Source organism: Geotrypetes seraphini, chromosome 11, assembly GCF_902459505.1.
Source record: "Geotrypetes seraphini chromosome 11, aGeoSer1.1, whole genome shotgun sequence".
NCBI classification, from domain to species: domain Eukaryota; kingdom Metazoa; phylum Chordata; class Amphibia; order Gymnophiona; family Dermophiidae; genus Geotrypetes; species Geotrypetes seraphini.
In genome coordinates, this window is record NC_047094.1 from 133,125,118 (window position 1) to 133,139,028 (window position 13,911).

General features: G+C 40.8%; 1 protein-coding gene across 2 annotated transcripts in view; it reads left to right on the forward strand.

Moving 5' to 3' along the window:
* Positions 1-13,911, forward strand: part of IFT52 (intraflagellar transport 52) — a 39,121-nt gene that overhangs the window by 24,646 nt on the left and 564 nt on the right. For both annotated transcript variants that reach the window (XM_033963104.1, XM_033963105.1), the window contains 6 exons: positions 495-581; positions 3,631-3,699; positions 5,423-5,577; positions 10,400-10,487; positions 11,758-11,866; positions 12,107-12,252. In XM_033963104.1, coding sequence (XP_033818995.1) covers positions 495-581; positions 3,631-3,699; positions 5,423-5,577; positions 10,400-10,487; positions 11,758-11,866; positions 12,107-12,252 — 654 coding nt within the window. The remainder of the gene's footprint in view (positions 1-494; positions 582-3,630; positions 3,700-5,422; positions 5,578-10,399; positions 10,488-11,757; positions 11,867-12,106; positions 12,253-13,911) is intronic.

Genomic DNA, 13,911 nt, shown 5'->3' on the forward strand with positions numbered 1-13,911 from the left:
CATACTGGGTCAGACCAAAAGTCCATCCAGCCTGATTTATAGCAGTGGCCAATCCAGGTCATGAGTTCTTGGCAAAATCCTAAAAGATAAATATATTCCTTGCTGCTTATCCCCAGGATAAGCAATGGATTTGCCCAAGTCCACCTTAATAATGGCTTATGGACTTTAATTCCAGAAACTTGTTCAGCTAAATTAACAGTTTTTACCACATGCTCTGGTAGTGAATTCTAAAGCTTAATTACGCACTGTTGTCTTTGATTTGTTTTAAATGTACTACTTAGTAACTTTATAGTGGGAAAGGAGCAAGCAGATTTCAGATAGCCAATTTACCCAGGTAAATGACTTGAAAATTGTCTTCATTATCTTTTGTAAATTTTTCTCATTTACAGCAAACAGACTAATAGAGGTTAGAGCAAGCTTGCCGTCTCTGTCCCTAGAGAAACATTTTATATAATAGATATGCTGATTCAATAGTTTTGTTGGCTTATTGACAGAATCAAGGTGGAAAGCTGGCTGTGATGGGCTCTTGCCACATGTTCAGTGACCAATACTTGGATAAAGAAGAAAACAGCAAAATTATGGTAAGTATATTTTTACATATATCTGAATTTTGCCTTTTGGTAGGCTCCATATCCACTTGTTAAAGTGTGATGTACCCACCCCCACCCCTATTCTAAGGCCCTGAGAATCAACAGCAGCATCGCCCTCTGGCAATCACCATATTGCTGATTTGTGTGTTGTCTGACTAATGTTTTTGAATAACAGTAAAACAAATCCTTTAAATCAATAAACAGGTTAGCGATCTAGTTACTACACCTAGACCCATCGATGAAGTCGATGGGTCTAGGCGGGAAGCTAACTGCATGGGTGAATGATTGGCTGAGTGGAAGACTTCAGAGGGTGGTGGTCAACGGCACCCTCTCTGAGACATCAGAGGTGACTAGCGGAGTGCCGCAGGGCTCGGTCCTGGGACCATCCCTTTTCAACATATTCATAAGAGACTTGACCCAAGGGCTTCAGGGTAAAGTAACACTGTTCGCCGATGACGCCAAACTGTGTAATATAGTAAGTGAAAACAATCTTAAGGATAGTATGACGCAAGATCTGATCATGTTGGAAAACTGGTCCTCGACATGGCAGCTGGGCTTCAACGCAAAGAAATGTAAGGTCATGCATCTCGGCTGCGGAAACCCATGCAAAACTTACACCTTGAACGGAGAAACACTAGCTAGGACTTCAGAAGAACGGGACTTGGGAGTAATCGTCAGCGCAGACATGAAGGCTACCAAACAAGTGGAGCAGGCCTCATCCAAGGCAAGGCAAATGTTGGGATGTATCAATAGAGGCTTCATCAGCCGCAAACCTGAAGTCATAATGCCGCTCTACAGAACCATGGTAAGACCTCACCTGGAATACTGTGTGCATTTTGGAGACCACACTACCGAAAAGATGTGCTTCGAGTTGAATCGGTCCAGCGAATGGCCACTAGAATGGTCTCCGGACTCAAGAGTCTCCCATACGAGGAAAGACTGGATAAACTGCAGCTCTACACTCTTGAGGAGCGCAGAGAAAGGGGAGACATGATTGAGACGTTTAAGTACATCACAGGTCGTGTCGAGGCGGAAAGCGATATATTCTTCCCTAAGGGTCCCTCGGTCACAAGAGGGCACCTGTTCAAACTCAGAGGAGGGAAATTTAATGGTGACACCAGGAAGTATTTCTTTACAGAAAGGGTGGTGGATCAGTGGAACAAACTTCCGGTGCAAGTGGTCAAGGCCACCAGTGTACTCGACTTTAAAAACAAATGGGACATCCACGTGGGGTCCTTACGGGGGTCGAGCTAGGGAACTAGGTCATTAGCACTCAGACTTGATGGGGTGGGTCAGAAGAGTGGGCAGACTTGATGGGCTGCAGCCCTTTTCTGCTGTCATCTTTCTATGTTTCTATGTTTTTAGTGGAAGGGTTGTAGTCTAGTCATTAAAGTTTGGGACTAGAATCTGGTAAGTCTCTTGTGATCTTAGGGAATGTCAGTTCTCCATAAACAAGAGTTTGGTTGATCACTGCAGCGGTTTTCACCATGGTTTTAATATAATGTTATATAAGAAAGAAGCCCTTTTATGAAAACATGACCCCCCCCTTCATTTTGGATCTTAGTGCTGACAAGGGTAAGAGTGACTGGAGATTACACCTACCCAGAACCTACTAGACACCAAAGAAAGGGTACAGGTAGACTTCTGGTAGAGGCTGGAGGAAACCTACCAGTGGGTAGGGGAGCCTTATTGTATATGGGGGGAACAGGGTTAGCTTGGCACTTTACTTCTAGGTAGGGAGCTGGCTTTATTAGGAGAACTGGACTTAGGGACATTTGGAGTATTGAGATTGGACAGACAATTTCTGCATCTCAATGGCAAAGATTTTGGTCCTGGAGGATACGTTCTACAAGGTCAGCATCTATGAGTCAAACATGGATGTTTTTGTTACATAGAGTTTTATGGACCCCAACGCGATTACAAAAAGTAGATAGTACTAGATCTAATAGATGCTGGCATTGTAAGATAGAAGTTGGGACATTAGATCACTTAATATTTTTTTGCCCCTGTATAAATGCTTTCTGGAAAATAATTTGGCCCCAAATTAATAATTTATTAGAAAATCATGTTGGACTCTCATACGATACGATATTACGGTATTTGGTACAGCAATGAGAACTCAGAGTCCAATTTCGGCAAACAATAATAAACTTTTATTGATATTGACAGGGGTCGCCATACAGCAAATTACTCAAAACTGGAAAGACTACACTAAATTAAATTACACATTTTGGTGGAACTCAATTTGCCATATATACAAAATGGAAAAAATGATGACGTTACAACAGGGGTATATTCATAAGTTTAATAAAATATGGGGACCATTGACTAATTTTTCTAATGATCAGATATCGTAGCATATGGATAGAATATTTAGGGGGGTTTGGGAGGGTAAATTAATATAATGGTTTTTGAGTTAGAATACTGATTAAAGGGGTTTCTTTACTTTACATTATAAGAGTAATTGATTGTAACTCAAGTGTTTTGTAATAATTGTATGTATTACATATTTTCACTTGATGACACTAATGGCAGGAGGCAGGTGACTTTGGAAGGGTTGTGTGAATGGTGGTGGTAGTGGGGAATGCTTGAAGCGCATCTAACATGCACTATTGTGACATCTTTTAAGTTGCAGCCTAGAAGCATTGAGCCATGGCTTGGTGGCTCAAACCCCCAGTTTTTTTGTTGGGGTTATTTTACCAGCTGTAACCCAGCTTGCAGTGTGCATTTGGTGTTTATTGCAAAATGCATTATATGAGCTGCCTTAATGAGCTGCTATACATGTATTTGAATATTTTACAGAGTAACCAAAATAATGCTATGTTAGTCACCCAATCTGTGTTAGAGCCCTTGAATATGCATTAAGCATCAAATAACAGGGATTACTGTCCTAATGTAGCTTATTTTCATTCCTAGGTAATTATGTACTAGGCTTGTGAAATGCCTTCTTTAAACAAGCTGTTTGATGTATCTTAGCTATTATTTACCTGATCACCTTCGATGGTTCCAGAGTCACACACTCTTGTCTGTACTCTCACAGGATGTTGTCTTCCAGTGGCTCACTACAAGGGATATCCATTTAAATCAGATAGATGCTGAGGACCCAGAGGTAAGATGTACTGATCTGATTGGGTGTATGACACATTGCCTGCTTGTTCAGACTAAGATTTTAAGTATATGTACAATGATGTGAAAAGGTTGATTTCTCCTTTTGTATATATGTCGCAGTGAATGGATTCTGATCTTTAACAAATTGTAATGGAAGGTCATGTGATACTATATCAAGCAAGGACACTGATCCACACTCTCCTGCCATCCTCATCCAAAAAAACCCTATTTTTTTAAAGACTCTTTGCCTCCCAAGTTTAATCATTAGTGGTATCTGGAGCCAGAGATTGCAGCAAGAACCACAAGATAACCAGCGATTAACAAATGGCAACAAAATCTCAAAGAAAAGAATGGGAGAAAAGCCAACTCCCCAAGAATAAAATGGTGGCACCTTCAAGCTCCACCGAGGCCTCAGCTCAGCGAGGGTGGCAGAGGTTTCTTGGAGCCCAAAGACAACAATTATTCTGGGACCAGCGGGTTATTTCCATCTTCCCACCAGGATTTGTAGGAAGCTTCAAAACTTCAGAGGCTTTAACCCCTCCCCATCATACCTCATCACTGTGTATAAGCCTCAGCTTACCAGTCAGTCTTAAAGCAGCCAGGAACATCTGTAGAGGATAATAATGAGAGAGAGAAACGGGGAACCTCCCTGGCAATTAAATAAATTTTGCTCATATTAACAAATGCAACAACGGCAACAATGACAAATGAAATAACAGGTTATGAAACATTGGAAACCTGAACGACAAAACAGTGCTATAGGAAGACACAGCTTGTACTGTCAGTTAGGGGTGCCTGAACTAGTGACCCCCCCCCCCTCCAAACTAAGTGCTAAACCCATTCTGATGGCACTCTTATATAAAGGCTGGTCAGAAAACGGAAATTCAGCTTACCAGTACGTGTAAAGGCAGACAATCGGCTACTGTTTTAACTTTGAAGCTAAGATGGCTGTCTTTCCCACATTCCTCTTGAAGGTTATCGGAAATATTCCCAGCTGTATCCTCCAAAATTGTTTGTCACAGAAATTTACATTCTTGGGCACATTATAATACAATACTGAGCCACATATGCCATTTTCAGCTCACATAATTGAATAGAAATCTGGTCTCTGGTGTTTCAAAATGTGCAAATTTGTCTTCTGCAGACTCAGCAACTCTCATTTGAACAGGGCTAACTTGAGGAAAGCCATTTAGTAACTATGGTCTTTTGTTTACATCTGTGAAACCCACATCATCTTTAGCAGCATTTACTGAAATTTTAGATAACAGGATGTTCTGTTCAGTGACTTTGATATTTTTCTCAAAAATGTTGCAGTACTTCAGCGTGATCTTTTTCCTGGAACTACATTGACAAGGTTATACTGGTAGTTGAAAGTGTTCTAAATGATCCATTACCTTATCTCTGATCTTTTCCAGTGCCTTGCCCGATATGCAGGCGAATTTACTGCTGGTAATAATGTGCCGGTGATTTCTTCTGTAGAAAGGAGGCCCTGCCACTTAAGCTGCATTTATTTTATTCTGTCTTTGCTGCAACCTTTTTCAAAATTAGGCAAACTGTTAAAAATGGCAGTAAGGAAAGAAGAGTAGAATTTAAACTTTTTTGTTGTTTGGAATTTCAGGTTAGTTTCAAAACACAAAAGATAATAAAATAGGTCAACTTTTAAGTTCTTTTCATCTATACATTATTTGGTAGTAGTTCTTGCAGTTTCAACTGTATTTTTTCAGATTTCTGATTACACCATGCTCCCTGACACAGCTAAGCTGTCAGAGCGTCTGCGAGTGTGTCTACAGGAAGGAGACGAAAACCCACGAGACTTCACCACGCTCTTTGATATGACCATCTATCAACTAGACACAACCTCTCTCTCCAAAGTTATTAAGTTAGTATTGAGGAAATGGTTCCCCAAACTGCTTTTGTTTCTCCCATCTGCAATCTCTTTCCTTCTTTCTCTTATTCTGGTATTGCTTCATGTAACTCCCAAATTAATTACTCACTTACAAAGTACCAGTGTCTGTTTTATCATTCCCTCTCTGAGAAATTCCCTAACTCCTACCGTATTTGCCCTGTTTTAATTAGATTGTAAGCTCTACCAAGCAGGGATTGTCTCTTATATGTTTAATGTACAACATTGTGTACTTATGGCAGCACTATAGAAATAAGTAGTGTAGTAGTAATTAATTGACTTTGAACAATAAGGGATTAATTCTATAAAATGAGCTAAAGTTTAGGCACCAAAATGCAGCGTGCTGAGCATGAATTTTGTAATGTATTATAGAATGCTGGTATAAGTTGGCATTTAGACGCTGACATTTACGCCCGCCCACTTAATCCTTGGCAATAGTAGGCGTAAATGCATGCACCTAAACATAGCACTTTAGCACATGAGTACAAGTATTTAACCTAAGCTCATGAAGTCTACAGAATCCTGAGTGGTATAGAACAGGTACAAGTGGATTGATTTTTTTTTTAAATTTTTCCCCCGTCAAAAATTACAAAGACTAGAGGACGCTTGATGAAGTTATAGGAGGAAATATTTTTTCACTTCAAGAATAGTTAAGCTCTGGAACGTGTTGCCAGAGGTTGTGGTAAGAGCGGATAGCGTAGCTGGTTTTAAGAAAGGTTTGGACAAGTTCCTGGAGGAAAAGTCCATAGTCTGCTATTGAGACAGGCACGGGGGAAGCCATTGCTTGCCCTGGTTCGATAGCATGGAATGTTGCTACTATTTGGATTTTTGCCAGGTATTTGTGACCTAGACTGGCCACTGTTAAGACGGGATACTGGGTTAGATGGATCATTGGTCTGACACAGTAAGGATATTCTTATGACTTGGATTACTCCTAACAAGCAGTAAATATATTTCATAAAGAAATTGCTTTTTGTGGACTGTTCTTAAATAAGAGCTCTGAAATTTCAGTGGCACGTCAAAAAGTGCGTCGGTCATTCGCGCGCTGACAAATCACACGCCGACACCTGCATGCAGGAAGAAAGCGCGCTGCCAGTTCCACCGCTTTTACGGCTTACCTTTAGCATTCTGAGGGGGTGTGGGGGGAATCCCCCCACTACACTTATAACAGCTCGCACTCCTACTGGGGGGAGGTGTGGGGGGAACCCCCCCCCCACTACACTTACAACTCTTGAACAGCAAGAGAACGGACGTTTTCAGTGTACTGGGGGTTTCTCCCTCCCAACAGGAGCGCGAACAGTTATAAGTGTACTGGAGGATTCCGCTCCCCACCTCCTCTCACAACGCTAACGGTAGGGTGTAAAAGCAGTAGAACCGGCGGCACGCTTTCATCCTGCATGCAATGTCCTGCGCGCTTTCGTCGGTGTACCGAAATTTCAAGACACTTATCACAAAATTGTGCCTCAGCAATTTCAAGTTACTTATAACAAAATAGTCCCATTAATATAAGGCAGTTGCTTTGATTTACACATTATTCAGATAGGTTTTTCATTCATTTATTTTTATGTTTATACTTTTGTGATTTTTGCAAGTGGGAACGGCAATATGGACAGTTTGCAGCAGATTAACTTGATGGACCTATCTTAAACAAACAGCACTGCACTTAAACCTCAAAAATATTCACAGTTTTATAAGGGAAAGACCAGTTTCACAAGAGATATTATGACACAGTTTACAGTTTATTTGAAATTTGATGAAAACGCTTATGAAAACCTAAGCGCTGTACAATTTAAAATAAGAGTACAAAAAATTCACAGAAATGTACATTAATACAAATAAAATATTCAATGCATACAAAAAACTTATGTAATATTCAATGAGTAACAGGCACATAAGGTAAGGAGGGGCAGAACTACAATGTGGTAAAGAAACAAAAGGAGGGGACAAGCCTGGTAGTTTTCATATACTAAGGAAGCAGATTCTTGTAGGTACTGATCTTATGTACCATGTTTGAGACATCATCCTGGGTTAAGCTGCCTTTGGTTATCTAGTGCGGTTGCCATGTACTGAATTCTCTTAAAATAATTTAACAAACTGGTGCCTTGTATTAATGGCAGAGGCACAATTTTGTGATAAGTGTCTTGAAATTTCAGAACTCTTATTTAAGAGCAGTCCACAAGAAGCAATTTTTAAATGAAATATATTTACTGACTGTTTTTGTTTTGTTGCCCTCTGCTTCTGCTTTCTCCCATTGTTTTCTAGAGCTTTTTTTTTCAAATTGCAAGTTTTCCTATTGTATGTTTTGCAAATCTTAGACTTGTGTATGGAATATTAAAATTTATAACTGTTCTCACAATACAAGCTGAATATCTTCAAAATTAATCACCACACAAATAATATTCATATATTCTTAATATCAGAAATCCTGTGCTTCAATTTTTCAATTCAAAAAAAGCGGTAGAGACCTCAGTGTTTCTCAGGAAAATTCCTGTGAAACCTATGGCAACAAAAATATTGTCATAGAGAAAGACATCTTTGGTCTCATATAACATCGCTTCAATTTTCACTATTTTCACCATTCATATTATTTCTTTTCTCACTGTTTCAATCTTAATTTATCCCACTTAGGTGAAGTCAAAAATAAGCACTTATCTTAGTAATTTCTTCTGATATTTGCAAAAATCACTGCGATTGTGCAGTTAAAGGTCCAGCCCGGTACCAATCAACTACGCTTGGAAAAAGCAATTCAATCTCCTTACACCAAGAGATATCCCGACAGGCCCTGTTTCGCCCTTTGGCCGCATCAGGGGATTATCTAAAAAGATAAAGTGCATCTTATTATTTAATTCCTTATTTTGCTTTATAAAAATAAAACCCATTGTGAATCTACTTACTTAAAGTTATGAGCCACCGCTTCAATGATTTTCATCTAAAGAAATGGCGGCTCGGCGTTCTACTGAGCTTATAAAGAGAACAGGGGAAAGCTCTGCACCAATCACCGTTTGGGAAACACGGAAGAAATCACCAATCATGGTTACTTCCGGGTTTCTATTCAAAAAAATGTGCGCCACTCTATCCTAGCATTTAAACCATTTGGAGTACATGTTTTCAATCTAAATATCCATTTTTGTTCTTTTTCTCTTAGATATACTCTAAAATCACCCCCTTTATCGGAAGGGTATAATTTTTCTATAATCCAACAGCGCATATTAGAGAATTCGTGATTGATGTCTAAGCAGTGCTGCACCATCGGTGCATCTATTTTTGCACAAGACAAGCACGACCTGTGTTCGATTATTCTAATTCTAAGTTGTCGTGAGGTTTGCCCGATGTACAGAAGATTACAGGGACAGCAAATAGCATAAATTACCCCCTTAGTCTGTCTATTCATCCATGTTTTCAGAATATACAAATAACTACAGCTTACTCTAGGAATAAAAATCTCCAGGAGTTAATTAGTCCTACTAGTAAGGGGGCTGTTCAAAATCAGATGGATGGTTTGAGACAGGGTGAGCAAGTGGGTCACTTTAAATGCGGGCACTGCTCAGTATGTAATAATATGCAGGAAGGTTTATCTTTTGTGAATCCCTCAGATCATAAGGAATATTTTTTGACATCGCAAAAAGAACAAAAATGGATATTTAGATTGAAAACATGTACTCCAAATGGTTTAAATGCTAGGATAGAGTGGCGCACATTTTTTTGAATAGAAACCCGGAAGTAACCATGATTGGTGATTTCTTCCGTGTTTCCCAAACGGTGATTGGTGCAGAGCTTTCCCCTGTTCTCTTTATAAGCTCAGTAGAACGCCAAGCCGCCATTTCTTTAGATGAAAATCATTGAAGCGGTGGCTCATAACTTTAAGTAAGTAGATTCACAATGGGTTTTATTTTTATAAAGCAAAATAAGGAATTAAATAATAAGATGCACTTTATCTTTTTAGATAATCCCCTGATGCAGCCAAAGGGCGAAACAGGGCCTGTCAGGATATCTCTTGGTGTAAGGAGATTGAATTGCTTTTTCCAAGCGTAGTTGATTGGTACCGCGCTGGACCTTTAACTGCACAATCGCAATGATTTTTGCAAATATCAGAAGAAATTACTAAGATAAGTGCTTATTTTTGACTTCACCTAAGTGGGATAAATTAAGAATGAAACAGTGAGAAAAGAAATAATATGAATGGTGAAAATAGTGAAAATTGAAGCGGTGTTATATGAGACCAAGGATGTCTTTCTCTATGACAATATTTTTGTTGCCATAGAAGGTTTCACAGGAATTTTCCTGAGAAACACTGAGGTCTCTACCGCTTTTTTTGAATTGAAAAATTGAAGCACAGGATTTCTGATATTAAGAATATATGAATATTATTTGTGTGGTGATTAATATTAAAATTTATAACATGTAATGTTGTCACACCATAACTAATGTAACTAAACAAACCAGAAAAGGGTGGGTATGTTATAGAAGCACGTCTTGTTACTTTTTTTTATGTTGCTTATCCAGCATCATTGAGAACATATGAATTGCCACTGCTGGGTCAGACCAGTGGTCCATCGTGCCCAGCAGTCTGCTCACGCAGCGGCCCTTAGGTCAAAGACCAATGCCCTGATTGAGTCTAGCCTTACCTGCGTACGTTCTGGTTCAGCAGGAACTTGTCTAATCTTGTCTCGAGCATGAAAAGTTCTTTGAAACTGTAGTTTTCATCCATGATGGGTCTGTTTTACCAGTATGATTATGTAAAGCTCTTTCCCTCTGTCATTTTGGGATTTTTAAAATGTATTTGTGCTCTGTGTTGCAGATCATATGAACAGCTCAATGTGAAGCATGAAGCTCTCCAGCTCATCCAGCCTCAGTTTGAGCCACCTCTTCCTGTCCTCAAACCAGCTGTAAGTCATTTTTCATGAGATATAAAAACTTTTGAGATGTGCAGAAAAAAGTTCAACCTAAAACTGAAAAATACAATCGAAGAATATTGCTACATAATCTGCAGAGTTCTAGATCATTTCAGTAACTTTGTAAATATCTTATTGATTCAGATAGTTACTATCCCAGTTTGAAATTACAACATGCTGCCTATCCAGCAATACCAAGATAAGAAAAAGAAATTGTGATCTTGTATCCTCAGCCATGCAAGATATTCAGTCTTTATATGTTTGTCTGGAACTTAATACACTGCCTTCCTGAGGCCCAAACAAGCCAGTTCAGAAATGAAACCATACAGAGAAGGGACAAGAAGGCAAGGGGGAGGAAGTAATACATAGGTGATGACATCTAGGGGAGCCCAAATGCATAAATATAAACATAAACAATGAGGGGATATTAGTGGTTGGATGGCCCTGAGCAATTTAATTTGCTTTGAATGACAGCCTGATATTTTATTGCCTGTTTTTCCTATTTTCCCCTCTTTGTTAAGGTCAGCCTATAGCAGGGATCTCAAAGTCCCTCCTTGAGGGCCACAATCCAGTCGGGTTTTCAGGATTTCCCCAATGAATATGCATGAGATCTTTGTGCATGCACTGCTTTCAATGCATATTCATTGGGGAAATCCTGAAAACCCGACTGGATTATGGCCCTCAGGAAGGGACTTTGAGATCCCTGGCCTATAGCAAGGAATTCTCATTTATGAGGACTGAATATCCTGCTTATCCTTCAAGAAGGCAGAGCTTCTTGTGTTCTCTGAGGACAACATGATACCAGGCTCTAGGAACCCAACCTCATCCCCACCATATACACACTGTAACCAGTAACTGACATTTCTCTCCTCCTGACTGGCATCAGTCTCTTCTTACCTCTTCTCCTAGCTGACATCAAGTTTATGGCACTGGGCTTCTGCAGGTCCTTGAGTAACTTCACATTGGGGTGGAGGGTTGGAGGAGAGCAATGCTGGTTACCTTGGGAAGGAGTGGTGGAGGAGAGAAACTTTCTAACAAACATTGGCCAAATTCTGGTGTGGGTTATTATTAGGGGAAACTAGGTTTGGATTTTAGACTAAATTTTACAGGGTTTTTTGGACTTGAAGCGAGGAGCATTATTAGAAAGAATATGATATGTGAATTTTTATTTGATGTTGGATCATGATTCCTTTATCTTGACTAGGGACTTGAATATTTTTTCTTACTCATTTATTGACATGAGTTATTTCTTCTTGTCTTATAGGTTTTTCCTCCAACTTTCAGGGAGTTACCACCACCTACTCTGGACCTCTTTGATTTGGATGAAACATTCTCATCTGAGACAGCTCGTCTTGCTCAGATTACCAACAAATGTCAGCTTCCAGGCCTTGCTTGCAATTTTTCTCTCTGATTTTAAAAACAATGTCTTATTTTTCTATAGATGGGGTTCCAGTGGGTATTGGAGATGGTGTTAATGTGAATGTCTTCTCACCAGAGTGATGTTTATTGTCTGCTTCCTCGGGGATGTATAATTATGTGCAGTAGGAGATGGGAAGGTGTGTATTGCAGATTGCATGATTTACCTGAACAGTTAAATATATATATTTTTTCAGGTACAGAAGACGATTTGGAGTTTTATGTGAGAAAGTGCGGTGACATTCTTGGGGTAACAAATTCACTTCCAAGAGATGAGCAAGATGCTAAACACATTCTAGAACACATCTTCTTCCAGGTGGTGGAGTTCAAGAAGTTAAATCAGGTATTGTGAGCTGCTGAGATCTGAGCACTGACACATGCTCCACCAAGCCACATAAAGCAGAAGAGAGAGGAAGGAGAACAAAAATGGAACTTTGTAACTTCTAGAAATGTGCAAATATAGCTTTACTAGTGTTAAAGCCCGTTACATTAACGGGTGCTAGAAAGCAGCCCCCTTTCCCTCTCCCCCTCCAGTTCCTCCCTGACTGCCTCCCAACACACCGCTCCCCCCAAAGCAGCCTCCTTTCCCTCTCGGCCTCCAGTTCCTCCCTGACTGTCTCTCCGTGGCTCCCCTTCTGTCTTCCCCCCCAAAGCTGTGTGGCTCCCAGCACACCCCTCCCCCAAAGCAGCCCCCTTTCCCTCACCCCCTCCAGTTCCTCCCTGACTGTCTCTCTGTGGCCCCCTTCTGTCTCCCGTCCCCCAAGCAAAGCTGTCTGCCTCCCAACACACCGCTCCCCCCAAAGCAGCCTCCTTTCCCTCTCGGCCTCCAGTTCCTCCCTGACTGTCTCTCCGTGGCCCCCCTTCTGTCTTCCCCCCCAAAGCTGTGTGGCTCCCAGCACACCCCTCCCCCAAAGCAGCCCCCTTTCCCTCTCCCCCTCCAGTTCCTCCCTAACTGTCTCTCCGTGTCCCCCCTTCCTGCGGTCCCGACAAACGTCCTTACTCCAGCAGGGGCCGCAGCACTGTAAACATGCTGCTTCGCGGCCTTCTACTGGCCTGATTTGCTCTGCCGTGTTGGGCAGAGCAAATCAGGGCAGTAGCAGGCTGCGAAGCTGCGTGTTTAGAGTGCTGTGGCCCTTGCTGGAGTAAGGACGTTTGTTGGGGTGGGAAGAGAAGAGGAGCGGCGGCAAGGGACTAAGGGAGCTGAAGGGAGGGTCGCATGGGAGGCTGAATGGGGGTTCGGGTGTGCCGGGGAGAGGAGCGAAGAAGACGCCGACAACCAGCCAGAGAGATTCGCGCGCATGCGCACTCCTACCTGAGGTGCCCTACATCTCACGGAAAACAGACGCACGCAGTGGGAGTGCGCATGCGTGGCTTACCGTTTTATTATATTATTCAGACCTTAGAAAACAGCTGCCAGTTTCTGTTTAAAGTGTTGTAACTCAGAGTAGTATGTACAATGGACCATTCATTACTGATTTTCATGGACAGGTGTGTGTATATGTGTGTGCGTCTGTATGTGCAGTGCCAAATAATTTAGAATCAAAGTGATGGAAAATAGAAGCAAAACAAACTCACAAGAAACAGTTGGGGAAAAAGGGGCCCTCGTGTAAAGACAGGTAACTTATTAGACATAAGGAATAATGCTGTATATTTACGGAAGAAATCTTGAATTACATTCTGACTCTTATTCACGCTGGGCTATCAGCCCTCTGGGGAACCTTCTGCCTGTACATTGTGGCTCCTTACTAGCCCCTACCAGAGGCAGATTATCCAGAATATGGTTCTAAGTTGCTAAGGTTCTGATTTGCTAAGCTCAGCTGAACTTGGCTCCAGCCTAGTCTCAAGTTTGTATTAAAATTTGATGTGCACGCATTGTCAAATATTTCAAAGCGTATTACAAATCTAAAAATGAGGGAGAAACAATATAGTACTTTAATACAAAATAATATATACATACAAATTTCAATACAGGTACAAAAGGATAAGGAGATGAACTACAATA